At 46.5% G+C, this 26,884-nt stretch overlaps 1 protein-coding gene across 2 annotated transcripts in view; it reads left to right on the top strand.

The window, feature by feature from the left end:
* Positions 1-2,895: 2,895 nt before the first annotated feature.
* MRNIP (MRN complex interacting protein) overlaps positions 2,896-26,884 on the top strand; it is a 36,694-nt gene continuing 12,705 nt past the window's right edge. The window contains exons 1-4 of one of the 2 annotated variants that reach the window (XM_068278100.1): positions 2,896-3,212; positions 14,416-14,475; positions 19,046-19,143; positions 23,073-23,142. In XM_068278100.1, the coding sequence (XP_068134201.1) occupies positions 3,153-3,212; positions 14,416-14,475; positions 19,046-19,143; positions 23,073-23,142 (288 nt within the window). In that variant the 5' untranslated portion in view covers positions 2,896-3,152. The remainder of the gene's footprint in view (positions 3,213-14,415; positions 14,476-19,045; positions 19,144-23,072; positions 23,143-26,884) is intronic. The other variant, XM_068278101.1, reaches the window with a different exon arrangement.

The raw sequence follows: 26,884 nt of genomic DNA on the forward strand, positions 1-26,884 counted from the left end.
AAATGTCTATAGTCAGCAGTAAGGCACAGGACGTGAAGCTCACATCCCATGCGGCAGGAACTTACCCTAAAAGTAAACATTCATCTCACAAGCCTTCTCATGTCTGAATATTAACCTGTAAATCCTTATCATTTAGCAATGATGCTGCAGGGGCCTGGTATGCCATTTTTCATAGTTCTTCTTTATGCAGACTGGGGGTCTGACTCACATTTTTTTGCGAACCATTTGGGTGTGCTATGTGAAGGGCCGGTTCTAGACTTTTTACTGTCTGAGGCAAACTTGTGAGGATGCGCGCCCCCCTCCCCCATTTGGAATGATTGCACAGCACCCAACAATTTGCACCGCATGTTATAGCTGCAGTGCGACCAAAAGAACCACTCTCAGTATAGGTAGGTAGACAGGTATAGTTGCCAACAGTATAGGTAGCCAGGTATAGGTGTCACAGTATAGGTAGACAGGTATAGGTGCCCCCAGTATAGGTAGCCAGGTATAGGTGCCAGCAGTATAGATAGCTAGGTATAGTTGCCCCCAGTATAGCTAGCCAGGCATAAGTGCCCCCATTATAGGTACAAAGGCATAGGTGCCCCCAGTATACGTCAGCCAGGTATAGGTGCCCCCAATGTACATTATTCGGGTGAAATATGGGGTGGGTGGGTAATGAGAGAGCACCTGATGAAGTATATGGGTTGTGGTGTGTGTGTAGGGAAGGGGGGGGGGGGTCTATTAGTTCTCCCTCATGAAACATGAGGGAGAACTAATAGGCTACCTTATGAAATGTGTGTGAGAGTGAGGGGGGGCCAGTGGACCCAGAAATGTCAGGCTGTGAAATCTGTACAGTGCCCAAATGGGCCATGAGGCATAGTGGCTGCCGTGGCGTACGTGTTATTCCGCCGCTGGTGAGTTGGGTGCAGGGTGAGCCGAATGACGGCTCACCCTACTGCTGCTCAAATTCCCGCCAGCATTAAATACTGTTCCCCCTCCGAGTCGTAGCAACCTAGAGGGAGAAGTCATTAAGGGTCCGAATTACCCTTGCACGCGTTGCGCACGGTAGCATTAGTGGTATAGTTTCACCCAGCGCCTAAATCACTGGCTTCGCTGCTGTGGGTGGCTTTGGGTTATATGGCTGTCAGCTGGGGTTACAGGACGGACCCTAAAATTAAAGTGTGCCAGAGATAAAATATACATAGCTGGGGCTTCCTCCAGCTCCATCCGGCCTGATTGCTCCCACGGCGTCCTCTTCTCGCTCTCCGTTTGCACGCAACTTGCCCCGAAAAATCCTACAGTCGGGGGCCAGTCGGCACAGGCTCAGTCCAGCCAGGCATGCTCCCCTCTCGCTTCCCTCGCCGGGAGTGTTCTGCGTCTGCACGGCCGGGCGACGCATGCACAGTTGGCCCCGGACTGGAGGACTTTTGCAGGAGCCAATTGCAGAGAAACGGAGAAGCCATCCAGCCAAAGGAAGCCCCAGGTATGTATATTTTATGTCGGGGGCCCCATCTCAGGTTCCCTTTAAAGGACAACTGTAGTGAGAGGTATGTGGAGGCCGAGGCTGCCATATTTATTTCCCTTTAAACAACACCAGTTGCCTGGCTGTCCTGCTAATCCTCCGCCTCTAATACTTTTAGCCATAACCCCTGAACAAGCATGCAGCAGATCAGGGGTTTCTGACATTATTGTAAGATCTGACTGGATTAGCCACATGCTTGTTTCTGGTGTGATTCAGACACTACTGCAGCCAAATAGACCAGCAGGGCGGCCAGGCAACTGGTATTAACAGGAATAAATATGTCAGCCGCCATATCCCTCTCACTACAGTTTAAGGGCCCTTTTCCACTAGCGGCGTTTGCGATGCTGAATCGCAAAAACGCAAACCGCTAGCGATTTTACAATCGCTACGGTTTGCTTTTTAACATGGGAATCGCGGTAGGTCATTTCCACTACCGCGATTCGTTTTTGCGGGGAACGCGAACGCGCGGCGGAGCGATAATTGCCGCGATTTTGCTATGCAGTGCATAGCATAGCAAAATCGCGGCCGCAAACGTCGGGGGAATCGCCGGTTTTGCGATTCAGCAATCGCTAGCGTTCAGCGTGAACGCTAGCGATTGCAGGTGGAAAAGGGCCCTAAAGGACCCTTAAGGACCTTCCATAGTATGGGACAGGTTGAAAGGGTAGATAGGAAAGGAGGGAAGGGTTACAAAGAAAATCCTAAGGCTTTCTAGTGTAATTACAAACAGTATACATACAGTATTTATTTTAGCATACCTCCCAACTTTTTGAGATGAGAAAGCGGGACACTTAAGCCATGCCTCTGCCACACCCCTGGTCACGCCCCCATCACACCCCTACTCACGCATGCCATAAAGGTTTCATAAGAAAAATTTGTTGTTTTATAATTCAAGCCACACTGGTCCTTTCTCTCCTGGTCCATTTCCCTTCACATTAACATTTTAAAATTAGTAATATATCAACTTTAAGGATTGGAATAAAGTTTAAAGTCAAACACATTTTTTGGTAGAAAAATACATATATTTACATAGAAAGAGGGACAAAGTCCAGAAAGAGGGACAGGGCTCCCAAAGAGGGACTGTCCCCCCGAAAGAGGGACAGTTGGAAGCTATGTTTTAGTGCACTATGCTTAGGACTAGATTAATTAATATATTGGGGAACTATAAACTAAAAAGCCCCGCCCACCTTTCCTGAAACGAAAAGCCCCGCCCTGCACAACGAGTGTTTGAGATTTGTTTGTTTTTTCTCTTGTAGTCTGAGCTAAAATGACAAGCTCATTTTATCCGCCTGTGTGCGTGGCCCCTCCCTCCTCTACTCCTGCTGTATACGTGGCCCCCCCTTCTCCCTGGTTGTGTATGTGTAACCCCTCCCTTCTCTTCCCCAGCTGTGTGCGTGGCCCCTCCCTTCTCCCTGGTTGTGTATGTGTAGCCCCTACCTCCTCTTCCCCAGCTGTGTGCGTGGCCCCTCCCTTCTCCCTGGTTGTGTATGTGTAGCCCCTCCCTCCTCTTCCCCAGCTGTGTGCGTGGCCCCTCCCTTCTCCCTGGTTGGTTGTGTGTGAGTGTGGCGGGAAGGAAGCAGAAAGTGCAGAGCTTACGCTGTTGTCACCCGCAGCTGCTCCCGGGTCTGTCTAGTGATCTGCGCGGTGCATCATGGTGCAAGACTTCCAGGTGCTGCGCTGTTTCTCCTGCCAGACCTTCCAGGTGCACCAGGTACGGCTCCCCTCCTATAGCTGATATCAGTGACGTAAATGCAAGCTAGAAAGTTTACAGCAGCAGAGGGCGCTGTTGCAGGGGAGTGTATGGATTGGAGGTATTGCTGTACGTGGAGGGTGTGTGGACTGGAGACCACAGCTTGGCACAGGCGTACTGACAGTACCTGAGCTGGAACACTTGCAGGCCACACTTGCACACTGCAAATCTGATTTCCGATTACGATTTGCGATTCCCATTTTCCCCTGATGCTATGAACACAAGAAGAAAAAAAAATGCTGTATGCAGTACTGATTAAAAATTGCAAATCTGGATCGCATGTAAAATTGTGTTCGATTGAGCGCAGTAAACTGTGTACAAGGTGGGCTTGATTGACAGCGGTGGTTCGCGCAGGCACAGTGAGGATGACCTCGGGGTCAGCCTCTGCACCATGCACTGAGACTGGGACGGCGGCGCAGAGCGAAGCGGGACAGTCGGCAGCAAGGGGCTGGAGCAGGGCCGGCCTTTGCTATGAGCGACCTGAGCGGTTGCTCAGGACGCCATGCTCTCAAGGGCGCATGCGCCCTGCCGCCCCACTGTGACTCCCTGCGTCCTCTCCGTCTGTAATTAGAGCAGGTAGAAATACATATATCCAGGCACATCGCCTCTAGTTAGGACATTAAAAAAATTATTAGGGAAAGGGAGGTGCTGAAAGGGGTGTGGCTAGAAAACAGCAAAAATCTATTAACCCTTCGCACACTCACATGCAAATGTTCAAACAAATGCATTCACAGATTCACTCATCCAGGCACAACTGTTATCCCTACAGCTAAATTAAAAGCCAGGGTTTTAGTTCACAGAAGAATGCATTCTTATGCTTAGTCACCTATACTGCGCAGAAGTACCCAGGTAAACATAGGTGTCCTAACTCTGGCCCTGTAACATGCATAGTGCAGACATGCAAACACATTCATTGCATCAAACCTATCAATGGATTAGGAGCACACATCCTAACTTCCTCTCCTGGGAAAGACGGTGCATCTTACCAATCGCACAAGGGAGCTAACGTTATGTGTCCATGTGCACCATGCGCATACACCAGCATAAGCTGTGTTCATGCTGACAAACACATACAGGGGAAGGAGGGAGTGCACTGAATTAGACCCTAGCCACAGGGGTCAGTAGTGGAAATAGAAATACATATATCCAGGCACATCGCCTCTAGTTAGGACATTCAAAAAATTATTAGGGAAAGGGAGGTGCTGAAAGGGGTGTGGCTAGAAAACAGCAAAAATCTATTAACCCTTCGCACACTCACATGCAAATGTTCAAACAAATGCATTCACAGATTCACTCATCCAGGCACAACTGTTATCCCTACAGCTAAATTAAAAGCCAGGGTTTTAGTTCACAGAAGAATGCATTCTTATGCTTAGTCACCTATACTGCGCAGAAGTACCCAGGTAAACATAGGTGTCCTAACTCTGGCCCTGTAACATGCATAGTGCAGACATGCAAACACATTCATTGCATCAAACCTATCAATGGATTAGGAGCACACATCCTAACTTCCTCTCCTGGGAAAGACGGTGCATCTTACCAATCGCACAAGGGAGCTAACGTTATGTGTCCATGTGCACCATGCGCATACACCAGCATAAGCTGTGTTCATGCTGACAAACACATACAGGGGAAGGAGGGAGTGCACTGAATTAGACCCTAGCCACAGGGGTCAGTAGTGGAAATAGAAATACATATATCCAGGCACATCGCCTCTAGTTAGGACATTAAAAAAATTATTAGGGAAAGGGAGGTGCTGAAAGGGGTGTGGCTAGAAAACAGCAAAAATCTATTAACCCTTCGCACACTCACATGCAAATGTTCAAACAAATGCATTCACAGATTCACTCATCCAGGCACAACTGTTATCCCTACAGCTAAATTAAAAGCCAGGGTTTTAGTTCACAGAAGAATGCATTCTTATGCTTAGTCACCTATACTGCGCAGAAGTACCCAGGTAAACATAGGTGTCCTAACTCTGGCCCTGTAACATGCATAGTGCAGACATGCAAACACATTCATTGCATCAAACCTATCAATGGATTAGGAGCACACATCCTAACTTCCTCTCCTGGGAAAGACGGTGCATCTTACCAATCGCACAAGGGAGCTAACGTTATGTGTCCATGTGCACCATGCGCATACACCAGCATAAGCTGTGTTCATGCTGACAAACACATACAGGGGAAGGAGGGAGTGCACTGAATTAGACCCTAGCCACAGGGGTCAGTAGTGGAAATAGAAATACATATATCCAGGCACATCGCCTCTAGTTAGGACATTCAAAAAATTATTAGGGAAAGGGAGGTGCTGAAAGGGGTGTGGCTAGAAAACAGCAAAAATCTATTAACCCTTCGCACACTCACATGCAAATGTTCAAACAAATGCATTCACAGATTCACTCATCCAGGCACAACTGTTATCCCTACAGCTAAATTAAAAGCCAGGGTTTTAGTTCACAGAAGAATGCATTCTTATGCTTAGTCACCTATACTGCGCAGAAGTACCCAGGTAAACATAGGTGTCCTAACTCTGGCCCTGTAACATGCATAGTGCAGACATGCAAACACATTCATTGCATCAAACCTATCAATGGATTAGGAGCACACATCCTAACTTCCTCTCCTGGGAAAGACGGTGCATCTTACCAATCGCACAAGGGAGCTAACGTTATGTGTCCATGTGCACCATGCGCATACACCAGCATAAGCTGTGTTCATGCTGACAAACACATACAGGGGAAGGAGGGAGTGCACTGAATTAGACCCTAGCCACAGGGGTCAGTAGTGGAAATAGAAATACATATATCCAGGCACATCGCCTCTAGTTAGGACATTAAAAAAATTATTAGGGAAAGGGAGGTGCTGAAAGGGGTGTGGCTAGAAAACAGCAAAAATCTATTAACCCTTCGCACACTCACATGCAAATGTTCAAACAAATGCATTCACAGATTCACTCATCCAGGCACAACTGTTATCCCTACAGCTAAATTAAAAGCCAGGGTTTTAGTTCACAGAAGAATGCATTCTTATGCTTAGTCACCTATACTGCGCAGAAGTACCCAGGTAAACATAGGTGTCCTAACTCTGGCCCTGTAACATGCATAGTGCAGACATGCAAACACATTCATTGCATCAAACCTATCAATGGATTAGGAGCACACATCCTAACTTCCTCTCCTGGGAAAGACGGTGCATCTTACCAATCGCACAAGGGAGCTAACGTTATGTGTCCATGTGCACCATGCGCATACACCAGCATAAGCTGTGTTCATGCTGACAAACACATACAGGGGAAGGAGGGAGTGCACTGAATTAGACCCTAGCCACAGGGGTCAGTAGTGGAAATAGAAATACATATATCCAGGCACATCGCCTCTAGTTAGGACATTGAAAAAATTATTAGGGAAAGGGAGGTGCTGAAAGGGGTGTGGCTAGAAAACAGCAAAAATCTATTAACCCTTCGCACACTCACATGCAAATGTTCAAACAAATGCATTCACAGATTCACTCATCCAGGCACAACTGTTATCCCTACAGCTAAATTAAAAGCCAGGGTTTTAGTTCACAGAAGAATGCATTCTTATGCTTAGTCACCTATACTGCGCAGAAGTACCCAGGTAAACATAGGTGTCCTAACTCTGGCCCTGTAACATGCATAGTGCAGACATGCAAACACATTCATTGCATCAAACCTATCAATGGATTAGGAGCACACATCCTAACTTCCTCTCCTGGGAAAGACGGTGCATCTTACCAATCGCACAAGGGAGCTAACGTTATGTGTCCATGTGCACCATGCGCATACACCAGCATAAGCTGTGTTCATGCTGACAAACACATACAGGGGAAGGAGGGAGTGCACTGAATTAGACCCTAGCCACAGGGGTCAGTAGTGGAAATAGAAATACATATATCCAGGCACATCGCCTCTAGTTAGGACATTAAAAAAATTATTAGGGAAAGGGAGGTGCTGAAAGGGGTGTGGCTAGAAAACAGCAAAAATCTATTAACCCTTCGCACACTCACATGCAAATGTTCAAACAAATGCATTCACAGATTCACTCATCCAGGCACAACTGTTATCCCTACAGCTAAATTAAAAGCCAGGGTTTTAGTTCACAGAAGAATGCATTCTTATGCTTAGTCACCTATACTGCGCAGAAGTACCCAGGTAAACATAGGTGTCCTAACTCTGGCCCTGTAACATGCATAGTGCAGACATGCAAACACATTCATTGCATCAAACCTATCAATGGATTAGGAGCACACATCCTAACTTCCTCTCCTGGGAAAGACGGTGCATCTTACCAATCGCACAAGGGAGCTAACGTTATGTGTCCATGTGCACCATGCGCATACACCAGCATAAGCTGTGTTCATGCTGACAAACACATACAGGGGAAGGAGGGAGTGCACTGAATTAGACCCTAGCCACAGGGGTCAGTAGTGGAAATAGAAATACATATATCCAGGCACATCGCCTCTAGTTAGGACATTAAATTATTATTATTTCCACTACTGACCCCTGTGGCTAGGGTCTAATTCAGTGCACTCCCTCCTTCCCCTGTATGTGTTTGTCAGCATGAACACAGCTTATGCTGGTGTATGCGCATGGTGCACATGGACACATAACGTTAGCTCCCTTGTGCGATTGGTAAGATGCACCGTCTTTCCCAGGAGAGGAAGTTAGGATGTGTGCTCCTAATCCATTGATAGGTTTGATGCAATGAATGTGTTTGCATGTCTGCACTATGCATGTTACAGGGCCAGAGTTAGGACACCTATGTTTACCTGGGTACTTCTGCGCAGTATAGGTGACTAAGCATAAGAATGCATTCTTCTGTGAACTAAAACCCTGGCTTTTAATTTAGCTGTAGGGATAACAGTTGTGCCTGGATGAGTGAATCTGTGAATGCATTTGTTTGAACATTTGCATGTGAGTGTGCGAAGGGTTAATAGATTTTTGCTGTAATTAGAGCAGGACTACAAGAACATGGTCGCCGATGTCCACAAATGCGGACAATCTGTGGCCATTTTCTTGTAGCCCTGCTCTAACTACAGATGGAGCGGAGGCGGGAAGAGAAGAGTGACGTCGGCGCTGGAGCGTGAAAGTCAGGTGAGTCAGTCTCTGCCCAGCCCACTGCTGCAGAAAGGGGGGGGGGGGTATTGCCTGGGGGCATACTAACTACACTGGGGGCAACTGTACTAGCTACACTGGGGGCAGCTATACTACCTACACTGGGGGCAACTATACTAGCTACCTTTACTGTGGCAACTATACTACCTATGCTTGGCTACCTACACTGAGGGCACCTACACATGAGATCCTATACTGAGGGCACCTTTACTTGGCTACCTACCTATACTGAGTCTGAGGGCATTTTTTGAGGAGGGACACACCACAGCTATAATGAGTGTTGCAAATTGTTGGTGCTATATTTGGGCCTGTGTGTGTGTGTGTGTGCGCGTGTGCGCGTATGCGCGCGCGTGCGTATGTGTGTACGTGCGCAAAGAGGATGAGGGGGGGGGGGGGGGGCACCAAAATCCGGTTTCGCTCAGGGTGCAGTGAAAACTAAGGCCGGCCCTGGGCTGGAGAAAGCCCCAGGTGAGTAAAGCTTTTTTTCCCCCAAAATGCCTGATTAAAAAGGGGGGGAGGGAGCAGGCATGAATAGTTGGCCCTCCTCATGGCCTCCGCTCTCCCCCCCCCCCCCCCCCATGCTCCTTCGTCACCCTGCATTACTGTGCAACGACCCTTCCTGGGTGGGTGGGTAGGTGAAGAGTGCGCAGACGTGCCCAGCATCCCGTGTCATTGATTATGCAGCCGGGAGCATTCAGTGCATGCGCACTACATAGTTGAGTTAGTGTGTATGCACAGAGTGCTCCCTGCTGCAGGCGTGCGATGAAGGATGCGCAGCACCTACGCAGTCTTTACCGACTCACCCGACCAGGAAGTGGCTTCGGAGGGTCGGTACACGATAACAGAGGGCAACGGAGGAATATTTTAAAAATTTGGGGGCTAAGTTATCCTTTAACGCATTTCATGTTTTGCGATTTTTTTTTTTTTTATTTTTTTTTTTTTTTGATTTACTATGTTGGCCTCAAATGCAGGACAAATGCAGAACTATGATAGCCTGTTTAGAAAAACAAACTTAACAGACATTCATCTGCAGATCGTCTTAAGATCCATCCTGGTGGATCTGATCTGCAGATGAATGTCTGTTAAACAAGGTGTGTATGAGATCTGCAGATAATCATAGACTATGAATGCATTTTGCAGGAACTGATCTTTTGCAGATACTGATCTGTTGCATGTGTACAGCATCTTTGTGTACAGCATCTTGCAAAGATTTTTATCTACTGGGGAGTTCAGCTCAATAGAATATACGACATGAAAGGGGGTAAAATTGGTCTGTGATCTTTTATTTTCCAAAAACTTTTTTTATCTGATGTGTGTACCCACCTTTAGGGGAACTAGCAAGAAACCTCATTGGGAAATTCCTCTAACATGATTGGGTGGACAGCAATCACTCTCAAACTGCTGAGTTTCCAATAGAATGTAGAAAACTATGCTCACGCTATTCGGCCAATCACAATTGTGCTGTTAGAGGTTCGATTGGAGAACTGCTCCTTTTGAGGTTTCCTGCTGGGTCCCCTAAACTAGACTAGCGCCACTTAAAGAGACACTAAAGCGAAAAAAATGATATAATGAATTGGTTGTGTACTATGAATAATTACTAGAAGATTAGCAGCAAAGAAAATATTCTCATTTTTATTTTCAGAATCAGAATCAGAATCACTTTTATTTCGCCAAGCACGACTGGGTCGTGCCCGGAATTGGGCTTGGCACTTGAATACAGGGCATATACATAGAAACATCTGAGACATCAGAACATAGGGCATAATAGACATCAATACAACACACATATATACATGAACCACAATTCTCCATAACTAGGTTGGTTACAGGCAGAAAGTCTACAGGAGGAGAGCATGAGCAGAGTTAAAGTTCAGCGAGTTTACTGCTGAGGGGAAGAAGCTGTTTTTGTGTCTCATGGTCTTTGTGGAGATGGACCTATACCTCAGGTACCTCCTCCCCAAGGGGAGCTGATTGAAAAACTGGTGACCAGGGTGTGAGGGGTCCTTGGCAATCTTCGTTGCTCTGGAGCGTAGTCTGGCATTGTAGAGGGAGTCCAGGGCAGGGAGTGAGTGCCCGATTATCTTTTCCGCTGACCTGATGACCCTCTGTAGTTTGCGCCTGTCACTTTCAGTGGAGCCAGCATACCAGACAAGGATGGAAGAACAGAGGACGGATTCGATGGTTGCGGTATAGAAGCTTGTCAGGAGTTTCAGGGACATGCCGAACTTCTTCAGTTGGCGGAGAAAGTAGAGCCTCTGTTGGGCTTTCCTCTGGATGGAGACAGTGTTTGCCTTCCACTTCAGGGTGCTGGAGATGGTGGTGCCCAGGAGGCGGGCACAGGGCACTTTTTCCACCAGCATCCCTCCAATGTGCAGTGGAGGTGGGGTGGGGGCATGCTTCCTAAAGTCAATGATGATTTCAACGGTTTTTGCGTTGTTGAGGACCAGCTTGTTCTCCCTGCACCAGTGGCAAATCCTGTCGACCTGGTGGCGGTATGCCTGGTCATCGTTGTTGGAGATCAGGCCGACTATGGTGGTGTCGTCCGCAAATTTGATTACCTTGACGGAATTCGCTGAGGATCTGCAATTGTTCGTGTAGAGGGAGAACAGGAATGGTGACAAGACGCAGCCTTGTGGGGCCCCTGTATTGGTGATCCTTGGCTGCGAGGTGATGGAGCCTAGCTTGACAACCTGAGATCTGTTTGTTAGGAAGTCCTTAATCCACAGTTGAAGTGTGGGGTGGACTCCGAGCTCAGCCAGATTTTCTTGTAGTATATGGGGGCTAATGGTGTTGAATGCCGAGCTGAAGTCGAGGAGGAGAACCCTGGCATATGAATTTGGTTTGTCAAGGTGATTGTTGACAAGCTCCAGACAGATGTTAATGGCATCGTCGGTCGACCTATTTGCCCTATAAGCAAATTGATACGGGTCTAATTGGGCTTCCGTTCTGTGCTTGAGGAGGGGCAGGACTGCTTTTTCAAAAGTTTTCATTATGACCGACGTGAGAGCGACAGGTCTGAAGTTGTTGAGGTCAGACGCGCCTTGCTTTTTGGGGACAGGGATGATGGTGGACCGCTTGAAGCATGCCGGTACTTTGCCGCTCACAAGGGACCTGTTGAAGATGGCGGAAAGGGTAGGAGCAAGCTGCTGTGCACACGCTTTCAAGCAGGCTGGAGACACTCCGTCAGGGCCTGAGGCTTTCCTGGCATTTAGTCTGGACAGGTGGCACTCCACGTCCGATTCGCTTATGGTCGGGGGAGGCAGGTCTTGGCATGGTGGTACTGAGGCCTGGGGTGAGGTGAAGGGAGCCTGTAGCTTCGGAGACCCTTCGGGAGCCTCCTTCTCCTCGAACCTGCAGTAGAAGCTGCTGAGGTTTTCTGCTAGCTCAGTGCTGGGAGGTGTGTTTTGAGGGGGGGGCTTGTAATTGGTGGCAGCCTTAAGCCCTCGCCAAACAGCTTGTGAGTCATTCGAGGAGAGGTCCTCCTTTAGCTTATCTGCGTAGCCCTTTTTTGCAATTCTCAGTTCCCTGTCGAGGTTGTTCCTTGCTCTTCTGTATTCTTCCTGGTTCCCTGACTTGTGTGCGGCTTCCTTGCTTCTGCGCAGTTGCCGAAGTTTCTTGGAGAACCATGGTTCTCCAAGAAACCATTTTCAGGTATATAGTGTTTTTTCTAACATTGCATCATCCTATAATACGTGCAGATTACACTCAGAGGGCGCTCTACTGTTTAAACTTCCTGCCGGGCAGGAAGAAGTGAAGCATGCTGGAGCCTGAGACCAGAGCGGAGACGGAGAAGAGCGGAGAGAGACCCGGGAGTCGCGCCGGCGGAGCAGGTAATGTATGCGGCGGGGGGGAGCGGCAGCAGCACCACCACCACCACAACAGATTGTGAACGGTTTCAGGCTGAAATCGGTTCACAATCTGTTTGCAGTAAAGGTAGCCATACGATCCCTCTCTGATCAGATTCGATCAGATAGGGATCTGTCTGTTGGTCGAATCTGATGGCAAATCGACCAGTGTATGGCCACCTTAAGTTGGTTGGAGAGCTTAATAGCTTTTTTGCATAGAGATAACAACTGGAGTTTCTCAACTCTTCCTGTACTGGAAACAATTAGACTGATGTATCTGATCTTAATGTTTTTTTTCTTAGCTGTGCTACACATACAAATCATAATATCATCATTTTTTTTCCGGTTCAGTGTCTCTTTAAAGGGAACCAGAGACGAAGCACCCTTGTGTATTTTACCATGTATATCAGTAAGAACATTAGAGAAAACACTTACCATGCTCTCTGTTTCACCCTCACTGCTAAAAGTGTCTGTTATCAGCAGTCACAAGAATCCCAGACTGAGCAATTAAATCTGGCTTTGCTGGGAATGACTATTGCTGAGTCATTATAGCAAAGCCACAAGGGGGCAGGCTTGGGCTTGAAATAACACCACAGAAGACAGACTTAGCTATAATCTTTCTGTAGCAAAGCTAGACGGAGCAGCCTGACTTCTCAGTCGGGGATTCTTATCAGAGGTGATAACAGTCAGATTACACAGAGAACAATGAAACAAAGGGCAGATTAGGTGTTTACTGTCATGTTCCCACTGATTTATAAGGTAAAATACAAGAGGGTGCTTCATATCTGGTTCTCTTTAAGTAGTTACCTGTGGGGGGTTGCTGTTGGGGGTTCCGAGTTATTTTGGGTGTGGGTAAGAGTTTGGGAGGGGGCAGTTCCTAATTCTGCATTGGGGCCCAGAGGTTTGTAGTTACACCGCTGGCTACTACACTTTTGTTTTTATCCTCCTTTTTTTTTCTCTTTAAAGAGAACCCGAGGTGTGTTTAAAGAATGTTATCTGCATACAGAGGCTGAATCTGCCTATACAGCCCAGCCTCTGTTGCTATCCCAAACCCCACTAAGGTCCCCCTGCACTCTGCAATCCCTCATAAATCACAGCCGTGCTGTGAGGCTGTGTTTACATCTGTAGTGTCAGTCTCACCTGCTCCCCGCCTCCTGCATAGCTCCGGTCCCTGCCCCCGTCCCTTCCCTCCAATCAGCAGGGAGGGAAGGGATGCAGGCGGGGACTGGAGTTCTGCAGGAGGCGGGGAGAGCAGCAGACTGACACTATAGAGATAAACACAGCCAGCTCTGACAAGCTGTTTGTCAGCAGCATGGCTGTGATTTATGAGGGATTGCAGAGTGCAGGGGGACCTTAGGGGGGGTTTGGGATAGCAACAGAGGCTGGTCTGTATAGGCAGATCCAGCCTCTGTATGCAGATAATATTCTTCAAACCCACCTCGGGTTCTCTTAAAATCAATTGCATAAATTTAATAGTTTATATAGATTTTAATGTAGCCTGGCTTAGATCCAGTGTGTTAGGGCTGGTTCACACTACAAGAGCTTTTCTGAGTGCTTTGTGATTTTTAAAGCTCTTGCTAATGTAATGCTATGAGTGTGTTCTCACTGGAACTATGTGATTTTGTAAAAATCCCCCATAGCATTGCATTAGCAAGAGCTTTTCAAAATCACTAGCGTTTAAAAAGCTCTTGTAGGGTGAACAAGCCCTTAGGCTATGTTCACATAGCAAGCACTGAGCGATTTTATATAGTGATTTCTGAAGAGCTTTTCCCTGCGATTTGCGCTTGGAAAAGTGCTTTTAGAAGCGCTTTTGTGCAGTAATAGATTTTTTTCACTTCCTGACGTCAGAATAAATACAATGTATTTATTCACAAAAGCGCTCAGGAAATCACTATACAAAGCGCTTTTTCAATAGCTTTGCGATTTCCCTATAACTTCCCTTGAGCCAAAGCGCTCATAAAATGGTACATGTAGCGCGTTTGCAATATTAATAAAATCGGAATGCGCACATGTGATCACTCTCATAGGAAAACATTGCATAAGCGCTTTTAGGGAGATTTCTAAAATCACCAGCACTTAAAAAAAAACCGAAAGCGCTCATAGTTTGAATAACTGTTACTTTTCCTATAGAGCCTTAGTTCTGTCTGATACATATTTTTCAATTACCTGTTCTTGTCCAGGTCAAAAAGAGCAAGAAATGGGCGTGCAAACTGTGTGGAGAAAAACAGTCGTTATTAAAAGTAAGTTTTAGCATAAACCTTACTTATTTTTGGGCCAGCCTCTTTTCACTGTAGAAGTACCCCTACTTTGGAATTAATCATCTCGACCGTATCTCTTCATGTAGGTGAAAAACTATAATGTATCTGTTTTTCCAGGTAGTAGCTCTAGAGGAGGTCCGTGTAGTGTCCTCTTCCTGGCTTTGCACCTATGCAGTAGTGCTGGAATTTGTACAGTACTCTGTTTTTGCTTTCTGGAGGTACTGTGTGTTTGAATTAAGTTGACGCCTACCATCCATCTGCAGGTGGTCCTTCGCTGACTCTGGGACTACATGCAGGTCACCATTTCTGTTATTGCACAGTTCAGCTCAATTCTAATTACGGTAGGTTATTTCAAGTCCAATGTGGATATGTGGATAAAAAGTTTTTCACATCTACGCAGTTTGTTATATACATGCATAAAAGAGGCCATTAACCTGCCTGGCGTTCTATTAAGATCGCCAGGCAGGCTGCGGGAGGGTTTTTTTTGAATAAAAAAAAAACTATTTCATGCAGCCAACTGAAAGTTGGCTGCATGAAAGCCCACTAGAGGGCGCTCCGGAGGCGTTCTTCCGATCGCCTCCGGCGCCCAGAATAAACAAGGAAGGCCGCAATGAGCGGCCTTCCTTGTTTTGCTTATATCGTCGCCATAGCGACGAGCGGAGTGACGTCAGCCGTCAGCCGCCTCCGATCCAGCCCTTAGCGCTGGCCGGAACTTTTTGTTCCGGCTACGCTGGGCTCAGGCGGCTGGGGGGACCCTCTTTCGCCGCTGCTCGCGGCGGATCGCCGCAGAGCGGCGGCGATCAGGCAGCACACGCGGCTGGCAAAGTGCCGGCTGCGTGTGCTGCACTTTATTTGAGCCAAATCGGCCCAGCAGGGCCTGAGCGGCAGGCTCCGGCGGTACTGGACGAGCTGAGCTCGTCCAGACCGCCCAGCAGGTTAATCTTAAAGAAAACCTGTAACAAAAAACCTCCCCGGGGGGGTACTCACCTCGGATGGGGAAGCCTCCGGATCCTATTGAGGCTTCCCCTGTCCTCCTCGGTCCCACGGCGGCGGCGATAAAGCTCCCTGAACAGCGGGGATGTAAATGTTTACCTTCCCGGCTCCAGCGCAGGTGCAGTATCGGCTCTCTGCTCGGAGATAGGCGGAAATAGCCGATAGCTGTCGGCCCGCTCTACTGTGCAGGTGCAAGGCTCCTGCGCAGTAGAGCGGACCCAACAGAAATCGGCTATTTCCGCCTATCTCCGTGCTAAGAGTCGCAACAGCGCCACCAGCTGGAGCCAGGGAAGGTAAATATATCAAGCCTTGTCGGGGGAGGATTGTGGGACGCTTCAGGGGAGCCAGCGCTGGATTGCCTGCAGCTACAGGGATGGGGGAAGCCTCATTGGGGCCCTGAGGCTTCCCCCTCCCGAGGTAAGTATCCCCCAGGGGAACTTTTTTTTGTTACAGGTTCTCTTTAAAGCATTATGTTGTAGATGTCCTTTACTTCACTTAAAGTTTTCCACCACCAAATTGCACCCTTCAGGAAACGCTCACCAAAATCCAATGACCACTGCTGGTCAAAATTCACACGGATCCAGGAAACCTCTGTGCCTCAGGATCCTGGTCCCAATATCAGCACAGATTCCATGTATGCCATGTACCTCGGATTAAACCCCTCTCATAGCATGATTCAGTTTAAAAACATAAAACCTTTATTGAAAATTACACTCATATGCTCCTGATAAGTATTGCACTTAGCGTTTTGTTTATGGGCTCTCCCCCCGTTGCCAGAGCTGGGCAGCGCTGTGTCTCCACTGCTTGGTATATCGTATAAACGCTTCTCTTATTCACGACCACCGCCAGCGAGCTCCCAATGCATCCAGTCTCTGCCCTACTGGTTTCGTAACTGTCTTGATACTCATCAGTTCCACCATTTCACCTGGGAGTGGTATCAGGAGTCTGGATCATTGTGAACTTTTTGTATCTCTCCATCTGTAGGCATGCTTCATTAAAAAGAACCCAAGGTGAGAGCGAACACAGTGAGTCCAGCGCAGGAGACTTTGGCGCACGGGGAGTAAGTCCGGCGCCGTCAAAAGACGGAGCTGAAGTTACTTTTAAAACACTATAATTCGGCCTCCAGCTGCGGCTGGCAGCCAAATTACAGAATTCCCCACCATCCATAGCAGCCTGGAGGGGGAATAGTATTTAACACGGCCGGGACTTGTGCAGGAGCAGGATAAGCCATATACCGGCTGTATCCTGCGCCCAAGTCTCCTGCGCCGATTCCTCTCGTACGCCCAAGTCTCCCATGCCGATTCCTCTCGTACGCAGGTGAGACATATGCAGGCTGCCATAATTATTTCCTTTAAGGAAATCCTAAACCGAGGAAAAAAATAAATAAATACTCGCCTATTCAGAGGGAAGGCTCTGAATTCCATAGAGCCTTCCTGGACATTTCTGCATCCCATTGTTCCACTACTGTCCCCTGTTCAAAAGCTGCACTTTTGGGACTCAATCACAAGACGGCCATATCCATAGGCATCCTGAAGGTGTATTCCTACATTGTAGTGGGGTCTGCGGTGGAATGAGGGGTTGGACAGAGGACCAGGAAGGTTCTGTAGCAGGGGTAGGGAACCGAGGTGACTCTTTTGATGGCTACATCTGGCTCACAGACAAATCAGTAGGGGTTGATTTACTAAGCTACACTGCTCAAGTAAAATTTTCAAATTAGGTCCAGTACTGCTGCAGCATGCACTACTAAATTACTTGCGCTACCCCAAAACGAATGGCCGCTTCAATTGTCCCGCCCTGGACCCTGTCGGGTCCAGTGACTTTGTAGGACGAGATCCACACTCTTTGATTGGCCCAATAGGCTGCCTGTCACTTGACAGGCAGCCTATTGGGCCAAAGTGCAGTTATCTCGTCCTACAAAGTGAATCAACCCCCAAGTCAGCTAGCGAATTGTACAAGCTGTTAGTCGGTATTTCTCCTGTCTGGCTCTCTGGGAAATTGCTGATGTTGCTGAAACCCAAGAGAAGCTGAAGACGTGTCTGACACTTCCGCTGCCCGGCGGATCAACTGTATACACATCACCATGGCAACAGGGACATGAGCCCTACTGTTCCACTTTGAAACATATTGTATGGCTCTCACGCAATCGCATTTTAAAATATGTGACGTTTATGGCTCTCTCAGCCAAAAAGGTTCCTGACCCCTGATCTAGGATCCAGAGCCTTCCATTTTCTAAGGTATCTTTTTTCTTTCTTTCTTCTTTTTTTTTTTTTTTTTTTTTTTTTTTTTTTAGCTCGGTTCAGGTTTTCACTTAAGGTGCATACAAGCTGGAAGATAAAATCTGGTTCCACGATCAAATTCAGAAGATGCGATGTGATGGACCGCAGTGGACTGTAACCAAAATGCCAAACTATTATAAACCTAATAGAATTATTTTACAATCCATGATGTAGTTGAAAGTGCCATAGATTTCACTGACCCTTCGTTCAAAAATCGTTTGTTGCTCTGTACACACTGCTGACTTTGAACGGTTATCTGCCGAAGCAGGGCTGTGGAGTCTATACAAAAATCTTCCGACTCCAACGCCTCAGTTTATGAAACCACCGACTCCAGGTACCAAAAATGACTCTGACTCCTCGACTCCTTAGTCTAATGCTTACCAGGGCTGTGGATTTTGTACAAAACTCTTCCTACTCCTCAGCTTATGAAATCTCAGACTCCGGTTACCCAAAATTACTCCGACTCCACAGCCCTGTGATGAAGTGATCCATCATGTCTGTCATTCAAAATGCCCGAGCACCATAGTGGATCATTCATTTATCGTTCTCTTAAAGAGGAATTTTGCGATAAGGTGAAAAAAAATCAATACATTGCAAACTGAGAAGTAAAAAAAATAGAAAAGAGATCAAGAAATGATTGTTACTCACCATGTAATTTGTTCATCTTGTTTGATCCACAATGAGCCTGCACATCATCATCTTTACTACTGGCAGACATGGAAAAAAAAACAGCACCAACTCTCATTATCTATGATCACACCCCCTGACAATGCGATGGGCTGAAAGCTTGTTTTCTATAGATCTACATATGCACAGAGGGAGATACTGGTTGTTAAGCAATTAGAAACGACTGTTATTTCCCACAATGCAGCTAGGTTCACCAACAGGAAACTGTCAGGCCCTAGGTCCTGACTTCATACTGTGGGAGGGGCTTCGCCACAATATTAGCCGCACAGATGGCCCTGATGTATTCTAGAAAAGTTTAAGATTTCTCATGAGAAAGGGGATATCTGTTACTGTTTGGGATGAAGTTCAGTCCTGGGTTACAGTTGCTCTTTAAGCTGTCATTTGTGCTTTGGAATTCTAACATCTTGAAGGTGAGTTGATCATCGTTTGTTTTTAGCGTTTTTTTGTTTTCTCCTTGCGTACGAGACTTTAGCCTGGGGATTCGTTGTGAAGTGGCTGTGGATTTCCTCAATAAGGGCTGCTCTTCCCCTCAAAGAGATTTCCTCAGTACTAGTGTAAGGTAGTACTGATGTTATTTCCCCCTTTTTTCTTGACAGGTGTATGGACAAGGATGTGCAGGAGATTGTAGGCATCATGTCCAGAAGCTCAACCTTCTTCGAGGAGAGGTGGAAGAGGCCGCGCATAGCACAGCAGAGTAAGTGGTTTATAACTGTGTAGGCCATATGGCAACGCTGAGACACTTCATCCCTGTATACTCATCTTCTCATGGCTCACTATCTATGTGCAAGACCGCTTTGTGACTTCAAGAGAACCCGAGGTGGATCTTCGGGGAGCAGACGGGACACAGAGGCATGTTCTCTGCCTAATGACACGGCTCTGTGTCCCCCAATCGCCGCTCTCTGCCCCCCCACCGCCACGGTATAGCCCCCCGAGTTTAGGGAGAAGATTTGTGGCTAACTCGGAGGTAAACAGAGGGGAGAGGAATTCCCTGTTTAAAACGCCCTCCAGGGGCATTCCTGCAGGTTTCCTGGGCAGCTCTCTCTCCCTGGCCGCGCCTCCAGTCTCTCAGTGCAGTGTCGTGACCCAGAGGTTGTACACCTACGCCCCCCCCCCCCCCCAGTGGAGGAAAGTATCTGTATACTCCAGAGACTTCTGCCACCCTGCTCCTCTTTGCTGTTCCAGGGCTACCCCCAGGCCCCTACCTCAGTATAAGGCAGCTTCTGTATACTCTAATGGCTTCCATCATACCGCTCCACCTTCTTGGGGAGGGGTGTCTTAGCGCCGGAAGAGAGGAGGGAGGTGGGGGAACCCTTTTGATTATCGAGAGGCTTCACGCTACCTAGGTAAGTACTAATTTAGGGTGCTTTCTTTAGCTAGAATATTGGTATCTGCACAGCAATATGTGAAGTAATGAGAAGTAGTTGGACTTATGAACCAAGCCAAGCAGGGAGTACGTCACTAGCCGGGGGGTACTGTGTGATACATATGACCCTGTCACCACACTGTGGCGCAGGGTCATATGAAGGGTGATTTCTGCACTAACCTCAAATGTAAAATCAGCCTTAAGGACACCTGAACTGAGAGGAATATGGCGGCTGACCTATTTATTTCCTTTTAAACAATTTAAATTGCCTGGCTGTCCTGCTGACCCTATGCCTCCATTGTTTATAGACATAGACCCTTAAAGGAAACCTGAAGTGAGAGGGATATGGAGGCTGCCATATTTATTTCCATTTAAACCATACCAGTTGCCTGGCAGTTCTCCTGATCCTGTCTCTAATGGTTTAGCCATAGACATTGAACAGGCATGCAGCAGATCAGGTACTGTGAATCAAATGTCTCAGGTGTTTCTGGATTTACCATATGCTTGTTCCAGGGTTTTGACTCACACTACTTATGCCAGACCACCAAGAGGACTGCAAGGCAAATGGCATTCTTTACAAGGAAATAAATATGGCAGCCTCCATATCCCTCTCACCTCAGGTTCCCTTTAAAGAGACTCTGTAACAAAATTTTGAGCCTTATTTCTTCAGTCCTATAAGTTCCTATTACTGTTCTAATGTGGTCTGTCTTACTGCAGCCTTTCCTACTTGCACTGTCTCTGCAATAAATCCTTATCTCCTTTCCTCTGTCGTGTCTGTCGGGTTGAGGCTGGAATGTGTGGAATGTGCAGCACTTCTTGTCATTGGCAAAAGCTTTACACACCTCCTCCAAGCTCTGCATGAGTCACACAGTAAGCTAGTTCTCAGCCTATGATACTCTGGTTAGCAGCCATGTCATTTGTTTGTAAACACTGCCTAAAACTGTAATTACAAGCCAGGATTGCAGCAGGGAGTGGCAGAAACAGCACAGAGGGGCACAGGAGAACATAAAGAATAGAATGGTATGCTTTTTATTGTAAGAATTTTAGAGTACAGATTCTCTTTAAGGAGCATACAGATCAGGTGTTTCTGACTGAAAATTGACTAAATTAGCTGCATGCTTGTTTCAGGTGCATGATTCAGACACTACTGCAGCCAAAGAGATCAGCATGATAGCCAGGCAACTGGTATTGTTTAAAAGGAAATAAATATGGCAGCCTCTCTATCACCTCACTTTAGGTGTACTTTAAGCTCCATACACCTTAGGTGAAAAAAATTCAGAGGTGGTTGATAATGACCGCCTCTGCTGAGACTCCATCAGCCCTGGACCCCACTTGACCACTTGCCTGGCGATCCTTCCTGGCGGATTACTTCGGCTAGGTGATGGTCCGAGAGCAATGTTCTCCCTGCTTATCCCTCCACGTGAGGTCACTCGCGAAACTGTGTACCTGAACTCTTGCACAGGACAAGGAAAACAAAGAGAAATGCACCCTGTATGTATTTAGAGTTTAGCCTGTCTAATTACCCCTCATTTGTGACTAATCACTAGCTGTAATTTGATCTCCCCTCTGTGTCACATGAGATGGCAGATAAGCTCATTTGAAAGCACAGGATGTTAACGCTATGGCCTCAATTCACCAGTGGTTACCGACCTATTTATCACATGGTCAGTAATTTACCTCATGTGATATCTCAAAATAGCAATTCTCCAGACATATAGGCTGAAATATCGACTGGTCGAAATTTGTGTGCTAAATACGGTAGGCGATAGGTATTCGTTATTTTATCTCAAAATCAGAGCTTATACTGTAAATATTTCAGGCACCAGAGAGCAGCTCCACTGCAGCTAGTTTACTAGCAGCACACAGTAACAGCTTATACTGTACATATTTCAGGAGAATGGGTACCGATTCTGGAAAAGAAAAGCCAGATACTTACCTAAGGAGAGGGAAGGCTCCGTGTCCTAATGAGCCTTTCCTCTTCTCTCCCGGTCCCCGTTCCAGCGCTGGCTCCCCTGTAGCAGTATTTGACTAAATTGGTCAAATACTGCTATTTCCGCCTCCGAAGGGAGGTTTCGGCAGTCTTTGAGAATCCGAGTGCTCCCGAAGACGGGCCGCACCAAACTGCGCAAGCGCCCTCTATCGTGTACTCGCGTGTGCGCAGTATGGAGCCGCCTGTCTTCGGGAGGACTCTGCTCCCAAAGACTTCCGAAGTCCCCCGTGGCGGCGAGGGGAGGCTCATTGGGACCCAGAGCCTTCCCTCACGTTAGGTAAGTATCCGGCTTTTTTTTTTTTAAATAAATCGGGAACCATTGGCTTTAAGCATATTAAGCAATATTAAGCGTTTACAATATTAAGTGGATGGGTGAAACGAAGGAGAAATTTGGATACGTTTTTCATCGGGAGGGAGCGCAAAAATGTATCCAAATTCCGTTTCACCCATCCACTTAATATTGTAAATGCTTAATATTGCTTAATATGCAGAACGGAGGGATTTGTAATGGAAGGAGAGGGTCAAAAACCGGGGAGGGAAACCCTCTGCGGTCACATGCTGGTAATAATTTCCTCCTCCCCACAATCCTTTACTTCCAGCATCCAGAGCGGCAAAGTATCGCATGCAAATCATTAACGCCGCATAACTACCAACCGATTTCGCATCCATATCGCTCCATTATCGCCTGCTACCGACCACTCCTCTCTATCCTCACACAGTGGTGAATTGCAAAAAAAAGGGTTAAAATACCGCATGAGATAAAATACCAACCTTTTATCACTTACTCTCTACTGAATTGAGGCCTTTGTCTGCTTCCATGAAAGCAGGAAGTAGAAACAGAAATTTATTGCAGGATTTGTATCAGCTGTAACAAAGGAATGTTTTTAATGCTGGGAATTCATGGCTCGATAGATAATTTTCGACACGTCCGATCTCCCGCCAGATCGTTTAGCTTGATTCTGCATTGAGGATAATGCAAGAAGATAAGAAAAACGAGCGGAAGACAAGAGAATCGCCTGGGGAATCGATCAAGTGGCAAAATCGAGCCGTGTATGACCAGCATTAAGGCTATTGTGCTGTTGCCTATCAGAGCAGAGAGGACATTCTGAGTTCAGGTCTCATTTAAAAGAAGTTTGGAATGGCAGCTTCTATACTCCTTTTCATTTCTGGCCTCTATTAAAAGTTCTTATCGTAGAGCAGCACTTTTAATGCTATACTTTTTTATTTTTTTTGTATTTTTATTTTTTTAACATAATATTCCTTTCCGCAGGCTAAGCTGGCAGGATGAAGTCTCTGAAAAGGACAGTAGTGATTGTCTGGGAAGTGCTGGGCACTCACAGGTACTTACCTCCTGCTCTCTGTCAGTAGCTCTTCTGCCTTGAAACTGTCATTCAATATAGGACAAGGGGCTTGATTCACTAAGCTAGGGTTAGGAGGCGTCTCGCTTACAGTCACATGCTTTTGTGCCAAACTGCAGGCATTGTAGTGAAGACAAATGTGGGTGATGTGTGGGGAAAAGACCTGTAAGTTGCCTGCAGGCCACAAGTGTGACTGTGAACCCTCCCTTAAGGCAGCTTTACAGTGGGCTGCATTGAGCAGTACTGAGCTGGTGGTGGAAATTGAGCGATGTGAGGCAGGGGGGATAAAAAAATCAAACCTCCCCAACTTAAGGGGGCCATACACTAGGCGACGAACCAACCAATCGACCATTCAATTCGATTATTATAATCTAATTGGATGAAAATTGGTGCTGCCAAGTGCATGCCCGACCGACAAAGCGACCAATTTCGGGACAGAAATTGGCCTCAGTCGATCGCGCATGTTGGAAAATGTCGGGCCGAGGTTGGTTGGTCGGGTGCGCGGTGGTATGGCGGCCGAATTGTGAAAGAGCGACGAGATGAGGAAACTGCCGCCGCAATGTATAAATGTATGTAGTGTAGTGCATTTATACGGTCCGGTGTCAGCCTCCACGCGGTTTCCGTCCATCTCGACGGGTTCTGCATACACGCAGGCGGCGCATAGCGTCTGACATCAGACGCTATGCCCTGCTAGCGTATATGCGGCTGTTACCCGGTGAGATGGACGGACACCGTACGGAAGCTACTACAGGACAGGTATGTATAAATGCACACACTACATACATTTATACATTTTAGGGGCAGCGGTGGGGCGGACACGGCGGCTCAGCCGATTCCCGGATGATTTCATGCTGAAATCAGACGGGAATCGGCCTGTAGTGTATGGGCAGATTCGATTAGAGACAAATTTATCTCTAATTAGATTCGACTAGAGATAAATTTGTCTCTTGGTCGAATCTGCCCATATTCGTTCTAATGTATGGGAACCTTTTAGTTAAAGAAATCTGGATTGTTTACTGGATCAGGTGAACTTCTACTAGTATGGCTAGCAGACATGGATTAAAGGACAACTGAAGTGAGAGGGATGTGGAAGCTGCCATATTTATGTCCTGTTAAATAGTACCTGTTGCCTGGCAGCCCTGCTGATCTATACCAGGTGCCTGGCTGTCCTGCTGATCCTCTGCCTCTAATATTTTTAGCTATAGATCCTGAACAAGTATGCAGCAGGTCAGTGTTGTTGACATTAGATTAGCTGCATGCTTGTTTCTGGTGTGGTTCAAACACTACTGCAACCAAATAGACCAGTGGGGCTGCCAGGCAACTAGTATTGTTTAAAAGGGAACAAAATATGGCAGCCTCCATATAACGCTGGCTTCAGGTTCCCTTTAAGCTTAAGTGGGGACTTGGCAAGGAAGTAACATTGGCTCCCACTTTACCGTCATGTTGGTAAACTAAGATGGGGAGGGGCCATAGAATATGGTGGGTGGGCCCTTTTACACCCAGAAGGCCTCAGGCACCTCCCCAGATTGCCTACCTGCCTTGGTTGCTTTGTGGATGATCCTGCTCTGATTGTTCTCTAACTGTGAAAGTGTTCCAAGTTTATAAAGGAAAAGCTGTCCATGATGGACTGAGAATAAATGGGGTTTTTAGGAGACAATATAAACTGCATATAAAATGTGTCATCTATTAAACAATAAACAACTAGACATGACCTACACAGTCTATGAAGTATATACAAGAAATCATGGCTTGATGGATGATTTGTTTTTTGTACCTCTACTTTTATAGACTAAGTAGGTCATGTATCTCAGTTGTTTATTGTTTAATAAACAATACATCTTATAAGCTGCTGGTTGTTTTGTATTTCTGGCCACTTTTTCCTTTGTATGGTTTAGCATGGGGCAAAGCTTTTGCATGTGTATTATTTCGATATTTCAGCAATCTGTTTAAGAGGGATAATGGAAATGAAAAATCGCAATCGCATAACAGAATTGATGAAAAATCGCAATCGCTGGCGTTTGAGATTGCTAGTGGAAAAGGGCCCTAAAGGGCTTATTAACACTACACAACAAGTTTCCCGGCGCACAGCAGGCAGGGTGGGGTACATTGGCGGCCACAAATTAATACAACCCTATGGGAAATTGCGTGCGTTGTGCGATAAAATGATTTGGACGCGTTATTTCGCAAACACATGGGAACACACAGCTGTACTCTGTGCGCAAGTCCAAGTTACCGTTCAGTGTGGGATGTGCCGCATATAGTGTAAATGAGCCCCAAGTCTAGCTTAATACTTCCAAATCAGAGTTCAGAAGCTTGTCATGCTGCTTTCTAATTAATGAGAACTCAGTATGATGAGCTGCTGTGTTGCTGGGGAAAAAATTGTGGTGACTGTGGAAGCAGCAAGGGGTTTCCTGGCTTTGTCCTGGCGATCAGTAAAAAGGTACCTTGAGATGAGCAGAGATCTTCCATAGGGCTTCCTGCGCCAAGGATATATTAGTAATGAGTAGCAATGCTCAGTAGTTATGGCCACACAGCAGAGGGATAGATGCATTCTAGAAGCTGAATTCCCAGGCTCATGCTTTGATGGTAAATCATAGGGGTGGTCAGGTTCTCCTCTAGGAAATCAAGGGAAAGTTTGTGAATCCAAAGACCTGACCTAATAAAAGTTGATTAGGTGATACCTTTAATGACTAACTGTACAAGATTTCTTTGCAAACTTTTGAAACTTAAATTTCAGGCATGTTTCAGAACTGGATGAGAATCTCTGATTGAACGAAGTAGAAAGTAAATGTGGCCACATGCCATACAATTAAAAGATCCAATTTTACACCAATTTGATAAATACGATCGGTTGCCCTGAAAAATTGAAAGCTTTTGTTTTCGATCAAGAAATTCAATCGAATTTCCCTTTTTTTTTCTCGAGTTTTTAAGGTTAGACATGTTGGAAAATTCAGACCAATTTTATCAAGAATTGTATGTTTGACTAACATGCTCAGCTTGTATGAGGTAGTGAATGCTAATATGGATATTGGGAATGCTGTAGATGTGATATACTTGGACTTTGCAAAGGCCTTCGACACTGTTCCCCACAGAAGCCTGGTGCAAAATTTGAGGATGCAAGGACTGGGGAAGAGTCTGTGTGCATGAATAGGGAACTGGCTAATGGACAGAAAACAAAGAGTTGTGGTCAATGGATCGTACTCAAAATGGGAGACTGTTAGCAGTGGGGTCCCACAGGGGTCTGTACTGGGTCCAGTGCTCTTCAATTTATTTATTAATGACCTAGTAGATGCAGTAGTGAGCAATGTTGCTATTTTTGCAGATGATACAAAATTGTGCAGAATCATCAACTCTCAGGAAGATAGTGTCATATTGCAACAGGATCTGGATAGGATGGCTATATGGGCACATGCATGGCAGATGAAATTCAATGTTGACAAATGTAAGGTCATGCATTTTGGACGTACTAATGGTCTAGCACCATACAAGATAAATGGGATACAGTTGGGGACTTAAAACTTGGAGAAGGACTTAGGAGTACTCATTGACAACAAGTTAAATAATCGTACTCAATGCCAAGCAGCTGCAGCTAAAGCTAACAAAATTTTGGGATGCATTAAAAGGGAAATAAAAACTCGAGATGCTAGCATAATATTGTCCCTGTTTAACTCTCTAGTAAGGCCACATCTGAAATATGGAATTCAGTTCTGGGCACCACATTACA

The sequence above is a fragment of the Hyperolius riggenbachi genome, chromosome 3 (assembly GCF_040937935.1).
Source record: "Hyperolius riggenbachi isolate aHypRig1 chromosome 3, aHypRig1.pri, whole genome shotgun sequence".
NCBI lineage: Eukaryota > Metazoa > Chordata > Amphibia > Anura > Hyperoliidae > Hyperolius > Hyperolius riggenbachi.